The following is a 16220-nucleotide window of genomic DNA, read 5'->3' as shown; positions in this document are numbered from 1 at the left end:
ACTAATAGAAAAGTGGAACTTAGAAAAGATACTCTCCTGCCACTGCCCAGCTGAAAATGTAACAAATTACATATAGTTCTCCCTATTACAAATATCAAAAGGTTTTATTTCTAGGTCAGAAAAAATTTTTTTAAAGAGACAGTGATACAGGATAGCAAAAAGGAAAACTGGGGGGAGGGGAGACACAAGATTAAAAACAACATAAGAAAAGTAATGTATTATGAATGCATAGATTTAACAGTAATCCTATACATGCGAAAACTACTTCATGTATTTTAGAAATGCAATTCGGTCTTCCATCCTCTTGAAGCTCACATCTGTTAAAACAACAAAGACCTATGGAGAGAGGTGAGGTGGAAGAAGATGCCTGAAGTGGACTCTGTCCGTTCAAGCGTATAATCAGAATGAATAATTTACAAGCATACTTTCATCTTCAGTGCCACTAAGAGCTGAATTCTAAGGAGCTTAGGGAGACTGTAAAACATCTGCTAACCAAGTTGAATATGCAGAGGAGACCTAAGCAAAAATGATCCAACAAACCTGTTCATAAGATTGGGAAAGGGGATGGGGGACTAAAAAGAACTGGCCGAAAACCAGAGACTAATACAGCAGTGGTCAGTGACTTATATTCTTAACTATATCTATTCATTCCATTTTAGAAAGTCAGATAGCTGTATTAAGCTAACTGAATCAGAGAGCTATATTAGGCTAACATTAGCTATATACTCCCCATCAAAAGGAATATTTTATAAAATAACAAAAGAGGCAAAATGTGAAAGGGAAACAACCAAAGCACCTCTAGGTCTTTCCATTTTAATTCAAATAATATAAAAACATATATTCCACTAAGTAGACATATATGGAAAAAATTCTCCAACAATTCATATATGTATTTTTCAGATCTATGCCTATTTCATGTACCTTTGAAAGGAAACATACCCAAACAAAAAGAAGTGGTTTAGTGTCTTACAAAAAATATACAGTCACCCAGTAGCTTATAAAATATGATTTCTCAGCAATCAAAGGAAACTCTATGCTTGGCATCAAGACAACACAATGCCAAAAAATCTTTATAAACTAAGATCTCATATCATCTGCTTCTCGCTCAGTTTTAAAGAAATGCTATGTGTGTCACCTCAGACTATATCTTATGAAATTACAGTCAGCATCATAAGACAACAACAAACAGTATGCTTAGCCATCTAACCAGAAGGTAAAATTCTGCATCTAAAAATCAAGAGAAGTTAAAAATTAAAAAAAATAAATAAAAACAAAGGAGCAAACTAGGTGAATTTTAAAATAAATGGTACTTTGGCTTTAAGGAAGATTGAGAGAAAGGATTCATTTTTATTCCTATTCATTGATGTGCTCAGTAAATATGTAAGGTATGTGCCTATTTTAGATACTAAGTATAAAATGGTCCAAAAAGAAAGACAAAATCTCTGGTCTCAAGGGACTTACCTCAAAATTAATAAATCAATGAAAAAACACAAGATATAAAAAAACTGTATGCAAAAATAAATAAATAAAATAGGGTGATGTAATACAAAGTGACTGCGTGGCTACATAAGATTGGGTATTCAAAAGGCCTCTTGAAGGACACAGCTATGGAACGATCTAACGAAACAAAAGGCAAGAGCTTAGGCCCTATTGTAAGAGCAAGCTTGGGCTGATTTAGGTACACAACAAAAGGCAATGTGACTGGAGCCTAGTAAACAAGGGGGAAAATGGCAGAAGGTGAGGTCACAGACATAGGACCACATTATTTAGGGCCTTGTAGGTCAGAGTAATAAATTTTTACATTATACCCTTGGACTGTAAGAAGCAGCCTCATGAAACTTACTGTCATGCTTTTTGTAAAACAGCTATTGGGGATACTATCCACCACACCAAACAAAATACTCTTCACGAAGGTGCAAAGGAAGAGTTTCTCTCAGATCTCACGTTCAGTAAGAGCTGATCTTTTTCTGAGTAACTGGTATAAATTTACCTTATGTGAATTCTGAAATTAATCATGCTCTCCTCTATCCTCTGAACTCCAGCAAAGTCAGGGCTGAATTTACAATTAGTTTCTGGCAACTGTATAAATCTTATGGCATCTATTTTTTTAATAAACTTTTTATTTTAGAATAGCTTTATATTTACAGAAAAGTTACAAAAGTAGTACAAAGGATTCCCATATACTCCCCCCCACCCCCCGGCTTCCCCTGTCATTAACATCTTACATGATGAGTATGGTACATTTGTCACAATTAATGAGCCAATAATGATACATTATTATTAACTAAAGTCCATAATTTACTCAGATTTCCTTAATTTTTACCTGATGTGCTTTTTCTTCCAGGATCTTTATGGTATCTATTCTATATATTAAATTTACTGGAGCTTTATATCACTGTTTTATCTTTATTTTCCCCTTATTCTAACCTCTATAACTACTGTTATCTAATTATTTTATTTAATTCTATAAACCTTTCCCAAAAATTCTAGGAATTATGTGGAGCAATAAAAAAATTAGTAGAAAGAGATTTCTTGAAAGACACAATTAGCTTTTGCCCAACAAGTCAAGTAGTTCAGTATTATTCAAAGTAGGTAATGCTTTATAAATCTTTTAAAAATACAGAGACTCAAGGAAATGTCCAATTAAAAATGTTACTCAAAGATATCGTTTGGATAAAAATATAAAGTCAATATAAAAAAAGTATTTTTATGTTTCAGTATTAATCTCTTGAATTCTCTCTCCTTTTGTTGTCATATATAGCATTAGTAATCCTGATTGTTCTTACTGATCCATGCAACCTTAACATGGTCTCTGATTGTACAAATCTAAGATGAGGGTGAAGCAAAATGATCTTTTAATGTCTCTTTCAATTAGAAGTGTCGATTTCTTAATTCTGTGACCTAGGCTGACTGTCAGATTCTCATATTTTTGTATCACAAGAGTGGAAAACATTAATGCTTCTAAACAAAAGATACTACATTTTAAAAAGAAGATGGCAAAATAAAGTTTTAAGCTTTACTTGAAAATAATTCAGAGTACAAACTAAAATAAATTTAGTGTATAAATTATATGACGTGTATAAGTTTATATATTATATATATATATGAAAATCATATGTATCAAAAATATCCTGAGGAAGGAGGAAGTTCCCCAAAAACAGGTGTTAATATTTACCTAAGTAAATTTGACAGAATTTGACTACGTCAAATGGGTACCACAATTAGGAGTTCTGTTGTCATATCTATAATAAATTGTCTTGCCTCGAAACAATTCTGATTATCAAGATGTGACTGATTCACTGATGCTGGGACTTTCAGTTGGCAGCTTAATTTAATCTGCCCCAAATACCCAAATACCAAATACCACATTGACAGCAGGAACTATAAAAACACAATATAGTTGAAAGGTTTTTAGCATCTATTTCCAAAAATTCCTCAAAGCATTATTTCATTAAACACTGACTCTAAGGGTCCTAAGTGTGCCTGCTCCTCCACATAAAAAAATATATATCCACTATTTTAGTCACTTTAATACCCTTATTCTACTGTCACATATGCCCTACAATTCTTTCTGTAGAAAAAGATAAAATAAATAGTAAAATTCTTAATTATCTATGCCATTATTTAAAATTCAATGCATTGTGTTAGCTTTAACATAGAATTTTAATTCACCTTCTTAGTCATATTTCTAAATGTAAATGCCTACCAAAAATAACAAAGATTACACAGAAGCGTAGGTAATGATATATATCAAAGGAGATTAGATATAAATTGATAAGGAATGCCTGTTAGCACTTTAAATATATCATTTCAGAATATGAGCATTTCCTAGCTATAACCATAAGACATTTATTTTAAATAAAAGTAGAGACCCTTTATTTTTCATGAATCAATGTATGAATGATTCATGAAATTCACTCTCAAAGGACGAATGAAGCAAAATAACCAAGCAAAATAACCAAGAATCTGAATGTTTATTTATTTGAATAATAAAAGCAACTTTAAGTAAATGCTCCTTGATATCTTAATACACTGAAATTATTTTGTTTGGTTGGTTTACTTTTTTTTTTTTTGCGGTACATGGGCCTCTCACTGTTGCAGCCTCTCCCGCTCCCGATGCTCAGGCTCAGCAGCCATGGCTCACGGGCCCAGCCGCTCTGCGGCATGTGGGATCTTCCCGGACCGGGGCACGAACCCGTGTCCCCTGCATCGGCAGGTGGACTCAACCACTGTGCCACCAGGGAAGCCCTAGTTTACTTTTAAATGGGAAAAAAAGCACCACTTTATCTATGAAGAATAAAGGCACTATCCTGAAATTAGAAGAAAATAATCCACTAGTGTAAAAAATAATAGTCAACTTCTAATCAACAAAAACTTTCATATACTGTGCCTTTTATCTAATTTACTTTTATCAAATAAACCACTTCACTCTTTAAGAATCCATTTCAAGTTACCTTTCTTTCACTATAATCAGAAATCCACTTGATCTTAAACAAAAGTACTGTGAAAATATGAAGCTACTTATTTTACTATAATCTTAAGTAATAATTCAACAAAAATGTTTTTTAATTCTAATAACAATGTTAAGTTATAACGATTTAATATATGTAAATAATCAGTACAGCTATTACTTATATTCAATTCAATGCAATAAACATTTAAAAAATAAACATCCTATAAATGCTAATAGAATAATCAGACTATAGATGAACTTAAGAAGCCTATAAACCTACTGGCTAGTTATTGCCTGAAAAAATTTAGCATTAACAATACTGGTCTAAAATTCTTTAAGATTATTTATGGTTGGGGACTTCCCTAGTAGCGCAGTGGTTAAGAATCCGCCTGCCAACGCAGAGGACACAGGTCCAAGCCCTGGTCCGGGAAGATCCCACATGCCACGGAGCAACTAAGCCCGTGTGCAACAACTACTGAGCCTGCACTCTAGAGCCCGCAAGCCACAACTACTGAGCCCCTGTGCCACAATGACTGAAGCCCGTGCACCTAGAGCCGTGCTCTGCAACAAGAGAAGCCACCGCAATGAGAAGCCCGCGAACCGCAACGAAGAGTGGCCCCTGCTCGCCGCAACTAGAGAAAGCCCGCGTGCAGCAACAAAAGACCCAACGCAGCCATAAATAAATAAATAAATAGATAAAATTTATTTTTTTAAAAAAAGATTATTTATGGCAAGGGTTCTCAACTTTGGCTATTTTATTAGAATAACCTAGAAAGACTATAAAACTATCAATGCCTGGGCTCCACTCCCCATATCCTATTTTAATTGGCCTGAGAAAGGTACTAAGTATCAGTATTTGTAAAACAAACATACAAACAAAACACAAGTAAACTGAGTTAATTGTGTAGCAGATTTGAAAATCACCAATTTATGGTATACTCGTTTTAAGATTAAAACAAAAAACTTGCTTACTGGCACCAAAAGTCTTAAGTCTACTAAAACTTAAGGTATACAAAAAGAGGAGAATGAAGAAGAGAGAGAAAGACAATATTCAAAAAAATAATCAGGGCTTCCCTGGTGGCGCAGTGGTTGAGAGTCCGCCTGCCGATGCAGGGGACAAGGGTTCGTGCCCCAGTCCGGGAAGATCCCACATGCTGCGGAGCGGCTAGGCCCGTGAGCCATGGCTGCTGAGCCTGCGCGTCCGGAGCCTGTGCTCCGCAACGAGAGAGGCCACAACAGTGAGAGGCCCACGTACCGCAAAAAATAAAAAATAAAAAAATAATCAAGGCCAATCAAACATTTTTTTCCTTTAAAAACGTTAAAAGTTGGGACTTCCCTGGTGGTGCAGTGGTTGTGAGTCCGCCTGCCAATGCAGGGGACACGGGTTCGAGCCCTGGTCTGGTAAGATCCCACATGCTGCGGAGCAGCTGGGCCTGTATGCCACAACTACTGAGCCCGCGTGCCACAACTACTGAAGCCCACGCACCTAGAGCCTGTACTCCATGGCAGGAGAGGCCACCGCAATGAGAGGCCCGCGCACCGCAACGAGGAGTGGCCCCTGCTCGCCGCAACTAGAGAAAGCCCGTGCGCAGCAACAAACACCTAATGCAGCCAAAAATAAATAAATTTATATTTTTTTAAAAAATTGTTAAAAGTTGAAAGTCCTATCTTGGACTTTGTGATAAATCTGCTGACGTTGCATTATTTTATAGATAACTGCTAAATAAAAATCTAGAAATACAAACCCAATAGCAAGAATAAATGAATGACAGAAATGATTATCATTTAAATTTAACACCATATAAAAGAGAGTAAATTAATATAGTATCACAATGCAAATGAGACACAAAATTATAGTCCCTTTAAATAACTTTTTCTAACCTCAATACTACATAGAATGTTTCCTTAATCTACCTTCCAATACCTTCAATTCCCCAGTGTCTCTAAAGAGAAAAATTCATTTTAAGAAGACAAAAACTACATGGGATTAGTTTATCTGAGAATGGAAAGAATGAACAAGTACAGAATATTTCCCTTATGAAAGCAGTACATATATCTGCATGATCAGCCTAGAGTACTCCCTTTATAACAGTGTCCAAAGAAGTTAATGTCTCTGGACAATGAGATAAAGAAAAAGTTATTAACTATAAATATTTGTCATTTTAGCATACTTTGACAGAATTCAGTTTTTCTCCCATAACAGCTAAAAGTATATGAGAATTACTAGCAACATGATCCAGCATGGAGGGATGAATAAAGATCATAACTTTCAACATATCTCAGAATATCTTTGTTACAAACCAGATGGTAAAACTTTAAAAAAAAATTAAGGATAAGTAGTCCAACTTTGAGAATAAAATTAAAAGAACCAATATTAAAGCAAGTAACACAGGGTGAGGAAACCAGCTTAACTTCCACGCAATTTCATTTTTCTTACATTCTTAAAATATTTTGAGGAGGTACTCTTTAAGACACATAAAATAAGAGATAATAACCTAATAAAGAACTAAACATTTGTCTTCAGTTAAATATTAGAGAATTATATTAACTATGTTAAATATATTAAATATAATCCAAAATTTAGTGACATATTATAAAAGTAATACCCAGGTGCCAATACCCTAGTAAAGATTTTGAGATGCTGAAGGAAGCATATTTTGAATTCAGAACAGTTAGAGCTGAAAGATATACACTTCTATGTCATTAAAGACAATGAGATTTTTAATTACAGGTCTGTAGTTTTAATAAACAACTTCATATTCATCTCTCCTGAAAATATGTGATGCAAAATTTTAAAAGACTATCCAGCCTCAGAAGGAACACTCCCTCAAGAAATAGTTGTCGAATTAGCTAATTATTTACTGACACAAGAACTACAACTTTAACTTACAACTCTCCAAACCTATCAAAGGTTAAACCCATAAAGAATGAGCTAGTGAGTAGAAGCTGAGGTAACAGAGGATCAATAAAGATAACTGGAAAGATAACCACTATCCTTAGGTCAGTCATTTTATGACTGCCAAACTCTGCACAGGCATACATATACATGCTTATAAACACACACACACACACACACACACACACACACACACACACACACACACACACAGAGTAAATATGGTTCATTGTTTTACTAGTCCCAGTCTAAAGACATGACATAAATAGAAAGAAAAAGCTGTGTTGCCCAGACTAATTATGAACTAAGGATTTACTGAAGGATGGATGGATGGATGAATAGACAATAGAGACAAATATAAAAATACATTGTTTGGGGGAGGGAGCATGACACAGATAAGAGCTTTAACTCTAAACCAATATCTATGATTCACAATGCTAAGGTGATTTGAGGACATTATAAGAGATCCATCATAAAGTAAATGTGAGCTAAACAAAAAAAAAAAGTTTCATTGAAACACGAAGTAATCATAATATATATTATAAAAAACAAAAAAGATTTATATAGTAGGGCAGGTTATATTAGTTTTATACTGTTCAGTTTAAAATATCTTTTCTTAAAAAGTTTTATGTGGCTAAATGTAGAGATTAATGCATCTTACCTTCCACAGAAGGTGCCTGGTCCTGAGCTGAGTACAGCATATCCTTAAAAGCCTATTAGAAAGAAAGAAAACATACATGGAATCATGAGTAATCTTTACAGTAAAAGCATTGTGAGCTAAACAATTACTTCTTTTTCAATATCCAGACAATGACTACATACGGTTCCCTAAATTGAGAATTTAGTGAAATACTTTAATAAGCTAAAACCCAAATACTATACTTTCTTATCAACCCAGTATTGTCCCATCTTTAAGATGAGGGCTAATGTGTATACTTTAAAAATTAAGGGGCATTTGGAAAAGAATGAAAAATCACCTGAGAGATCATAAAATCTCTTGACTAAAAAAAAAAAAATAGTGATAGAAACTGAGAACAGTCCTAGAGGAATACAATGGAACACTGCATAAGAAGATATAAAATGCTGGATACAAATTTTTTTAAATTGTGGTATCATATACCTGAACATAAAATTCACTATCTTAACCAGTTTTTTTTTTTTTTGGCCATACGTGGGCCTCTCACTGTTGTGGCCTCTGCCATTACGGAGCACAGGCTCCGGACGCGCAGGCTCAGCGGCCATGGCTCACGGGCCCAGCCGCTCCGCGGCATGTGGGATCCTCCCGGATCGGGGCACAAACCCGTGTCCCCTGCATCGGCAGGCGGACTCTCAACCACTGCGCCACCAGGGAAGCCCTTAACCAGTTTTAAGTGCACAGTTCATAGTGTTAAGTAAAGTTACACTGTTGTGTAGACAATCTCCAGAATTCTTTTCACCTTGGATACAAATACTTTTCAGTGGAGGTCTGGAAAATCTTCTGTTAAAAGAGTTCAGGACTATAAAGATAGTAGAGCTTTTATTGTTTTTTCCAAACCAATAAGTTAACTAACAATCATATTTAGGTAATTTAGATGGTTGCAGTTTGGTCTCTTGATAAGTGGTTTTGGGACAGGAATGAAAAGTACTTCTTCATACCTACCAAAATGGTAGAATCAATTAAGTGGATAAACTCCAGAGCAGAAGAGCTAGTCATAAGCTTAGGTGACTTTACCTATCCCATAGCTTCAAATACCATCTAACCAACCACTGGTGATTCCCAAATTGGCCTCCAGCATTCCTCAGCCTCAGTACAACTGACATTTGGGGCCAGATAATTCTTTGTTGTGGGGGCTGTTCTGTGCATATTAGGATTTTTGGCACTACCCCTGGTATCTAGAGATTCACTAGATACCAGCAGCAACCAACCAAAAATGTCTCCAGACACTACCAAATGCCCCTAGAGGACAAAAATCACCTCCCCAGAACCACCGGCCTAGAGTCATTCAAGCATATAAAACCAAAAAAGAAGAAACAAACCTCCAAGGTAACCCACTCTGTATTCAAGTCTAGTAAATTACATTCTTCCCCAATGAAATTACCATTTACTTTAAATTAATGACCAACCTGTCAGTTCCATGACTAACCCTAACCAGTCTGATAATATACAAAAGCCCTAAGTGAATAAAACAAAGATCTAGAACTTCTTTTAAGAAAAAATGTATATATGCTCACTACTTTCTTTACTATTTCAGATGTCTCAGGAACCACTAACGTCCAGTTTAAAAAAAGAAGTTAGCTCAGATCTTATCAAACATCAGAAAGTCTTTATTTCAGTTCACAGACTGGAATTTTATATTAAAGTCCTATACAAGTGCAGAGTAGGGAGCTTCCCTGGTGGCGCAGTGGTTAAGAATCTGCCCGCCAATGCAGGGGACACAGGTTCAATCCCTGGTCCAGAAAGATCCCACATGCCACGGAGCAACTGGGCCCGTGTGCCACAACTACTGAGCTTGCGCTCTGAGAAGCCTGCGCACCGCAATGAAGAGTAGCCCCCGCTCTCCGGAACTAGAGAAAGCCCGTGGGCAGCAATGAAGACCGAACGCAGCCAATACATACATACATACATACATACATACATAAATTAAAAAAAAAACAAGTGCCGAGTAGTAGTTATGTTATGGTTCTTCCACAGAATATTTTAAGAGGGTAAATGAATAGATTGCTTAGAGCAGAGTAAATCTCCAGAAATAGAAAAATATAAGAAGAAAGGAACAAAAAAATCCAGCCAGAGAATACTTAAGGAAATAAAGCTATCATGGAAGCAGGTAATACCAGAGACTCAAACATCTAAATGAAGTTTTTCAACTTCTGAAGTATGATAGGCATGTTTACCAAAATCAAATGAAGTTATCAGTAACCAAATAAACCACCAATGACTAGCAGAGTAGCTTGTATGCAGTAGGAGCTCAATAAATAGTTCTTGAATTCAAAAGGGTTTCTCAGCACACTGAAAAAAGCACACTAAGTAGAATCTCTGGTACACAATTAAAATGAATTAAATTTGCAAAAGGAAAGCTTACCAAATTAAGGTTTTAAAAAGATGATTTAAATTTTATAAAGAGAAAAATTATGATAGTTTTTTTTTTTTTTTTTTGCTTTACGCGGGCCTCTCACCGCTGTGGCCTCTCCCGCCGCGGAGCACAGGCTCCTGATGCGAAGGCCCAGTGGCCATGGCTCACGGGCCCAGCCGCTCCGCGGCACGTGGGATCCTCCCAGACCGGGGCACGAACCACCATCCCCTGCATCGGCAGGCGCACTCCCAACCACTGCGCCACCAGGGAAGCCCGAGAGTATTCATTTTGGTTATAAAAATAAATCATAATTTCATTTAAGTCAAGATAACTCTCGGTAAAATCAGGGACAACTCTTTTTTTGCTTCTTACTACTTCAGTTTTCCTCTGAATAAGAGACCCTCTATGTTTTTGATAGTAATACACTCTAGAGAGCTCTATAAGAACTCTATAGGATACCATTCCCTGTCAGTGACTAGAGAATAGCCCCCAACTGGGAACCAGTGGGGGAAAATCCTACAAAGTATTGTCTATATTAATACCTATGGATTGTTCGTCTGTAATATGAGTCACCTGGGTTGGGAGCAGTACCTCCAAATGCACAAAACAACAAATTCAAAGTTTCCTCAATTCATGCTGTTTTACTTCAAGAAAATCCAATACTGTACATGAAACTCTGAATTTGTATAATAAATAAAATCAATATGTATTCATGTGCATTACAAAAGATTTCTTTGATCACTGCCAAGGGCCCAGGGTTCAATCCCTGGTCAGGGAACTAAGATCCCACAAGCCACATGGCACGGCCAAAAAAAGCAAAAAAAAGCAAAACAAACAAACAAAAAAAGATTCAAAGCAATTCTGATGCAATCAGCATCTCTACTGTAATGTCTGAGTTACAAAAATTAAGTTATTTTTGTTATGATGTTATTGAAATATATATAAACTAGGACAAAACTCTTAGTGTTTGTAACAATGCATATGACAGTAAAATCTTACAAATTAAATCCAAATACAACCATAAAACCAGTATTATTCAATCAACAACATTAACATGACAGAAAACAAGATGTTTGCTGAAACAAAATCTCAATTGATAACACGAATACAATGCCAATTTACCTGTTCTGAGTTTGGAATGCCCAGATAACTGCGTCAGATGGGATCTACTGTAAGGCAGTATAGTCAGTGGCTAGAAGCTATGGAGTCAGACAACGTGTATGAAAACCAACTCTACCACTTATTAGCTGTGTAACCTTAGGAAAATTAACTTCTCTATACTTCAGTACCTTCATCTGTAAAACAGGAATAGTAATTACACATACCTCACAGGTCTACTGTATGAATTTAAAACACAAATCCTTATATTAATTATGCTTCATTATTATACATGAAGAGTACTTTGAACAGTGCCTAGAACACAGAAGATGCTCAAAGAATGTTAGCTAATAGAATGTGAACTACCACAAAACTTATGTCATGTAGTGGGCTGTAGCATCATTTGGCGGTCTACTAGACATGAATACATCATTTATGCATTAGATATGCCTCAGTTCTTAACTAACTCTTCACAAAGTAGTACAATAGTACCCGGAGCCAACATGACCAAACAAACATAAATAGAGGCACTGCAATCTCCTGGCATTACCAGCTTAAAAGATGGTCAACTAGATGATTTAGAATATGCTATTATATTTTCTGATGATAGCTGACATGAGCACACACAGTTTTTAATTCTTATAAGAAACCTATAGATTCCCAAGAAAATATAGGCAGTCCCAATCTGCGAACGCATTAAATAACAAAGACTCCTAATTTTATTACTTAAACTTTCTACAACATATCTAGTGTATAAAATAGGGTATAGTTCGAACTTAACATGTATGTTCAATAATACCGCCAGTAAAAATTTCTTACGTTGTTAATTTTTAGTAACCCACAGTAGATCATCTCTAATCTCCTTTCCAAAGACATGGGTTTTACAGACCATTTCACAGAACAAGGATCAGAAGCTAGAAAGATTCCTACTTCCTATCAACTCACTATTAGCCGCACATATAACATACTATAAATATTACCATCTCCATCAATAAAATATCTAATCTATGTTGTTCTCATCTGTCTGCTTCAATATTCATTCAAAGTCAGCATATGGCAATCTAATTATTGGATTAATGAACAATAATATAAACACAGGCATTTGAAGAGGAAGGACAAGGAATATTTATTATAAACCTTTAAAGGAATCATAATCCCTGTTAACAGTGTTTAATAATTTGATAAAATTTACATCAGACTTTTTTTTATTCTGAAGGTTTTTCCAAATGGTACTATTATAATTTTGATATATACTTAAAAATATGTACACTATGCCTGATCTACATACCCCAGAGATAATGTGAATAATGTGCAAGTGAGTTATATCTGACCTGGTTTCTTTGTCTCGTCATCTAGAAATCAGTCATGTTTTCCTGATACTAAAGTGCTAAGAACAGTTCTGTAAATCAAATTATAAACCTCAAAAGAGGGCACTGAGCATTCTCATATGTCCTGTACAAAGAATGACCATCTAATTAATCTTCATTTCTATCCCCAAATAAACTAACCTAGCTCTGTTTTTGATGATAGAAATGATCTGTAAAAAGAAACTCGTATACAAATTTTTTTAATCTAGTATGTTAAAATTTTAAATTAATGTATTCTTGTACATACTTAACAATCCAAAGGCTGTAGTATATTAGAAGCATTATGCATGACTCAAAATTTTCATGGAATTTAAATGTACCCCATCAGCAAAGGCAATTCAATATACAGAAGTTGTTACAACATTAAATTATTATTGAATTTGTTAAATGTATAAAATGTATATAATTTATAATAGGAAGAACTAATTTGGAATACGTCCCGTTATATTCACATTTATAAATTTCCTCACTAACATACTCTGATATCCACTGACGTGGCTTTTACTATTTCTATGTGGATATCTCCCAAATCTGTATCCTCAGCCACACGTTTGCTAACACATACTCAAAATGTCCAAAATTCATTTTCTTCCCAAAGCCTACTCTTCTCATGTCTTTATTTCTGTTAATGTCACTGCCAGTATCCACATCACACAGATTCACAATCTCAGCTATTGTATCACTCATTCAACAAATATTTGTGTATCTGCTATGTGCCAAGACTGTTCTAGGCACCTGGGATACATCACAAGGAAAATAAAAATCCCTGTCCTAGCTGCATTAACATTCTTATATTCTCCTCCTTTCCACTCCTAAGTTTAGTGATCTGATTCGTCAATGCCACCACCACAACCTCTTTTACATTCATTCTCTCCTATCCATTCACCTGAACTATTTCAACGGACTCTTCACTGATTTACCAACCTTTAGGTTTTCATCTCTCTAACACATCTCACAAACAACTGCCATATCAATCTTTCCAAAGCACCAGTCTGACTCTCCTCTTAAAAACTTACAAGGATTTCCCAATGGCCACAAAATAAAGCCCATATTCCTCTGCTGGCCTATAAGGCACCCAGAATGATCCAATCTATGTTTCTAGGCTTATCTTCCGAACTGAAGAAAGCCAATTTCATTTTCACAACCTGACCCTCAAGTCAAAATGAATTACCTATTACTCACTTTAGAGACTTCAATATTTCTTCCATCTTTGCCTTTTGTTTACAACTATTACCTCTACCTGGAATCCCCTATCCCTACTTCCATCTTTTCAATCTAATTTCCAAACCTTAACCATCCTTCAAGGTCCAGATCAAATTTAATCTCTTTTATGTTTTGTCCTGATTCCTCCAGCTGGAAGTCTTTACTCATTCCTCTGAAATCCTGTAGTACTCTATTTGAAACCATTTATAGCACTTAATATTTCCACCTTATGTTTTAATTATTTATGTGTGTCACTTGTTCACCATTTGATTGTAAAGTCAGGGTTTTAGCCACCTTGCTTGTACTTGTATAAGAAAGGCTCATCATAAACATTTCTAGATTACTTAATATCATCATTAAAGAAGTTACTAAGTTTTAGTCATTAAATGAACATTACTGCATGTCTACTCTGTGCACTATGCCAGGCTCTAAAGAAATAATGGTGGATCAAGCAAGGAAAAGACAGTCATATAAATAGATACATTTTAATATAATATGTTAAATACTTTAAAAATGATCAAAGCATATTGAAGGCCTAACTAACATAGTAGCAATTTAAAAAAAGAAGGTGATATATGGGAAAGAGGGGGATACCAAGAAGCAAAATAGGAAGATTAGACAAACAACTAAACATGAACTAAGGGAATTAAAGATCTCTAAGATTTTGAGCATAGGTAAACCTAGAGAAAGAGGCTTAGTGATACTATTAACCGAGCTGCAAAAACACCAAAGAAAAAACTTGGGCAAAGAAAAGACAGGAGTTTGGGTTAACAAACCACTTCAGGTATCCACAGGACAACTGAGATGGTCAGCAGACAGATGAAAACAGAGATCTACAGTTTGGAAAATAGGTCAGAGCTAGTGGTTAAGAGTTGGAAATTATGTGTATAAGGTGATTTGAAACTGTCTATGCCCTAAGTAAATGAAATTTTTCAGAAAGTAAGTGGACCAAGGACAGAATCTTTTGGAATACAAAGCAACAGAGAAGACAATAAGGAAAACACCAGATGTATAGGGTGCCACAGGAATTAAAGGGGCATTTCAAGAAGGAAGATATATTAAAAATTATCAAAAGCTGCTTAGAGGAGACATATCTGCACCTCCATGTTTTCTGCAGCATTATTCACAATAGCCAAGACATGGAAACAACCTAAGTGTCTGTCAACAGATGAACGGGTAAAGAAGATGTGAGATACACACACACACACACACACACACAAACACACGATGGAATATTATTCAGCCGTGAGAAAGAAGGAAATCCAGCCATTTGCAATAACTTGCATAAACCTTGAGGGCATTATGCTAAGTGAAGTCAGAGAAAGACAAATACTATATGATATCACTGAAACGTGGAATTGAAAAATGCTGAACTCAAAGAAACAAAGAGTAGAATGATGGTTACCCAGGGCTGGGGGGTGGGGGAAATGGGAAGATACTGGTAAAAGGGTACAAACTTCCAGTCATAAGATTAACAAGTTCTGAGCATCTAATGTACAGCATGGTGATTATAGCTAATAATACTGTATTATATACTTGAAAATTGCAACAATGGATCTTAAATGTTTTCACCAAAAATATGAAATGGTAATTACGTGATGTAATGGAGGAGTTAGCTAGTGCTATAGTGGTAATCATCTGCAATCTATAAATGTATCATATCAACACACTGCACACCTTAAATTTACACCATGTGTCAATTATATCTCAGTAAAACTGGAAGAAAAATTTTAAAGAAAACTGAGAACATATGAGTTAAATAAAACAGCTATCAAGGAAGGGTTCAGTATACTAACAATTATTCTGTTTCTTCAGCTGGAAGGTGAATACAGATGCCTATTTACCTACCTATCCATCTGTCTGTCTGTCTGTCTGTCTATCTATCTAATTGGAATGCTGCAACTGAATTATAAAGAAACAAAAATAGGTAACATTAAAATGCCTAACATTAGAGCCTATAACTTAAACTATTCATATGTAAGATTAATAAAATATATCCTTAAGTTAAAGGAAAGAAAAATTAAAAGCTGCTTAGAGATCAAGAAGAGACTAAGAAGAGATATAATTAGGTCTGAGGATCAGGAGCTCATTGGTGACCTTCAAAAAATGGTTTCAGTAGAGTAATGGGGCAGAAACTAGATTAGATTGCTTTG

At 35.3% G+C, this 16220-nt stretch overlaps 1 protein-coding gene across 1 annotated transcript in view; it reads right to left on the bottom strand.

The window, feature by feature from the left end:
- Positions 1 to 16220, bottom strand: part of XPR1 (xenotropic and polytropic retrovirus receptor 1) — a 199241-nt gene that overhangs the window by 165516 nt on the left and 17505 nt on the right. The window contains exon 2 of the mRNA XM_060034998.1: positions 8011 to 8062. Within this exon, the coding sequence (XP_059890981.1) occupies positions 8011 to 8062 (52 nt within the window). The remainder of the gene's footprint in view (positions 1 to 8010; positions 8063 to 16220) is intronic.

This window comes from Delphinus delphis, chromosome 1, assembly GCF_949987515.2.
Source record: "Delphinus delphis chromosome 1, mDelDel1.2, whole genome shotgun sequence".
Classification (NCBI taxonomy): Eukaryota; Metazoa; Chordata; class Mammalia; order Artiodactyla; family Delphinidae; genus Delphinus; species Delphinus delphis.
This window is presented reverse-complemented; position numbering and strand designations above follow the sequence as displayed.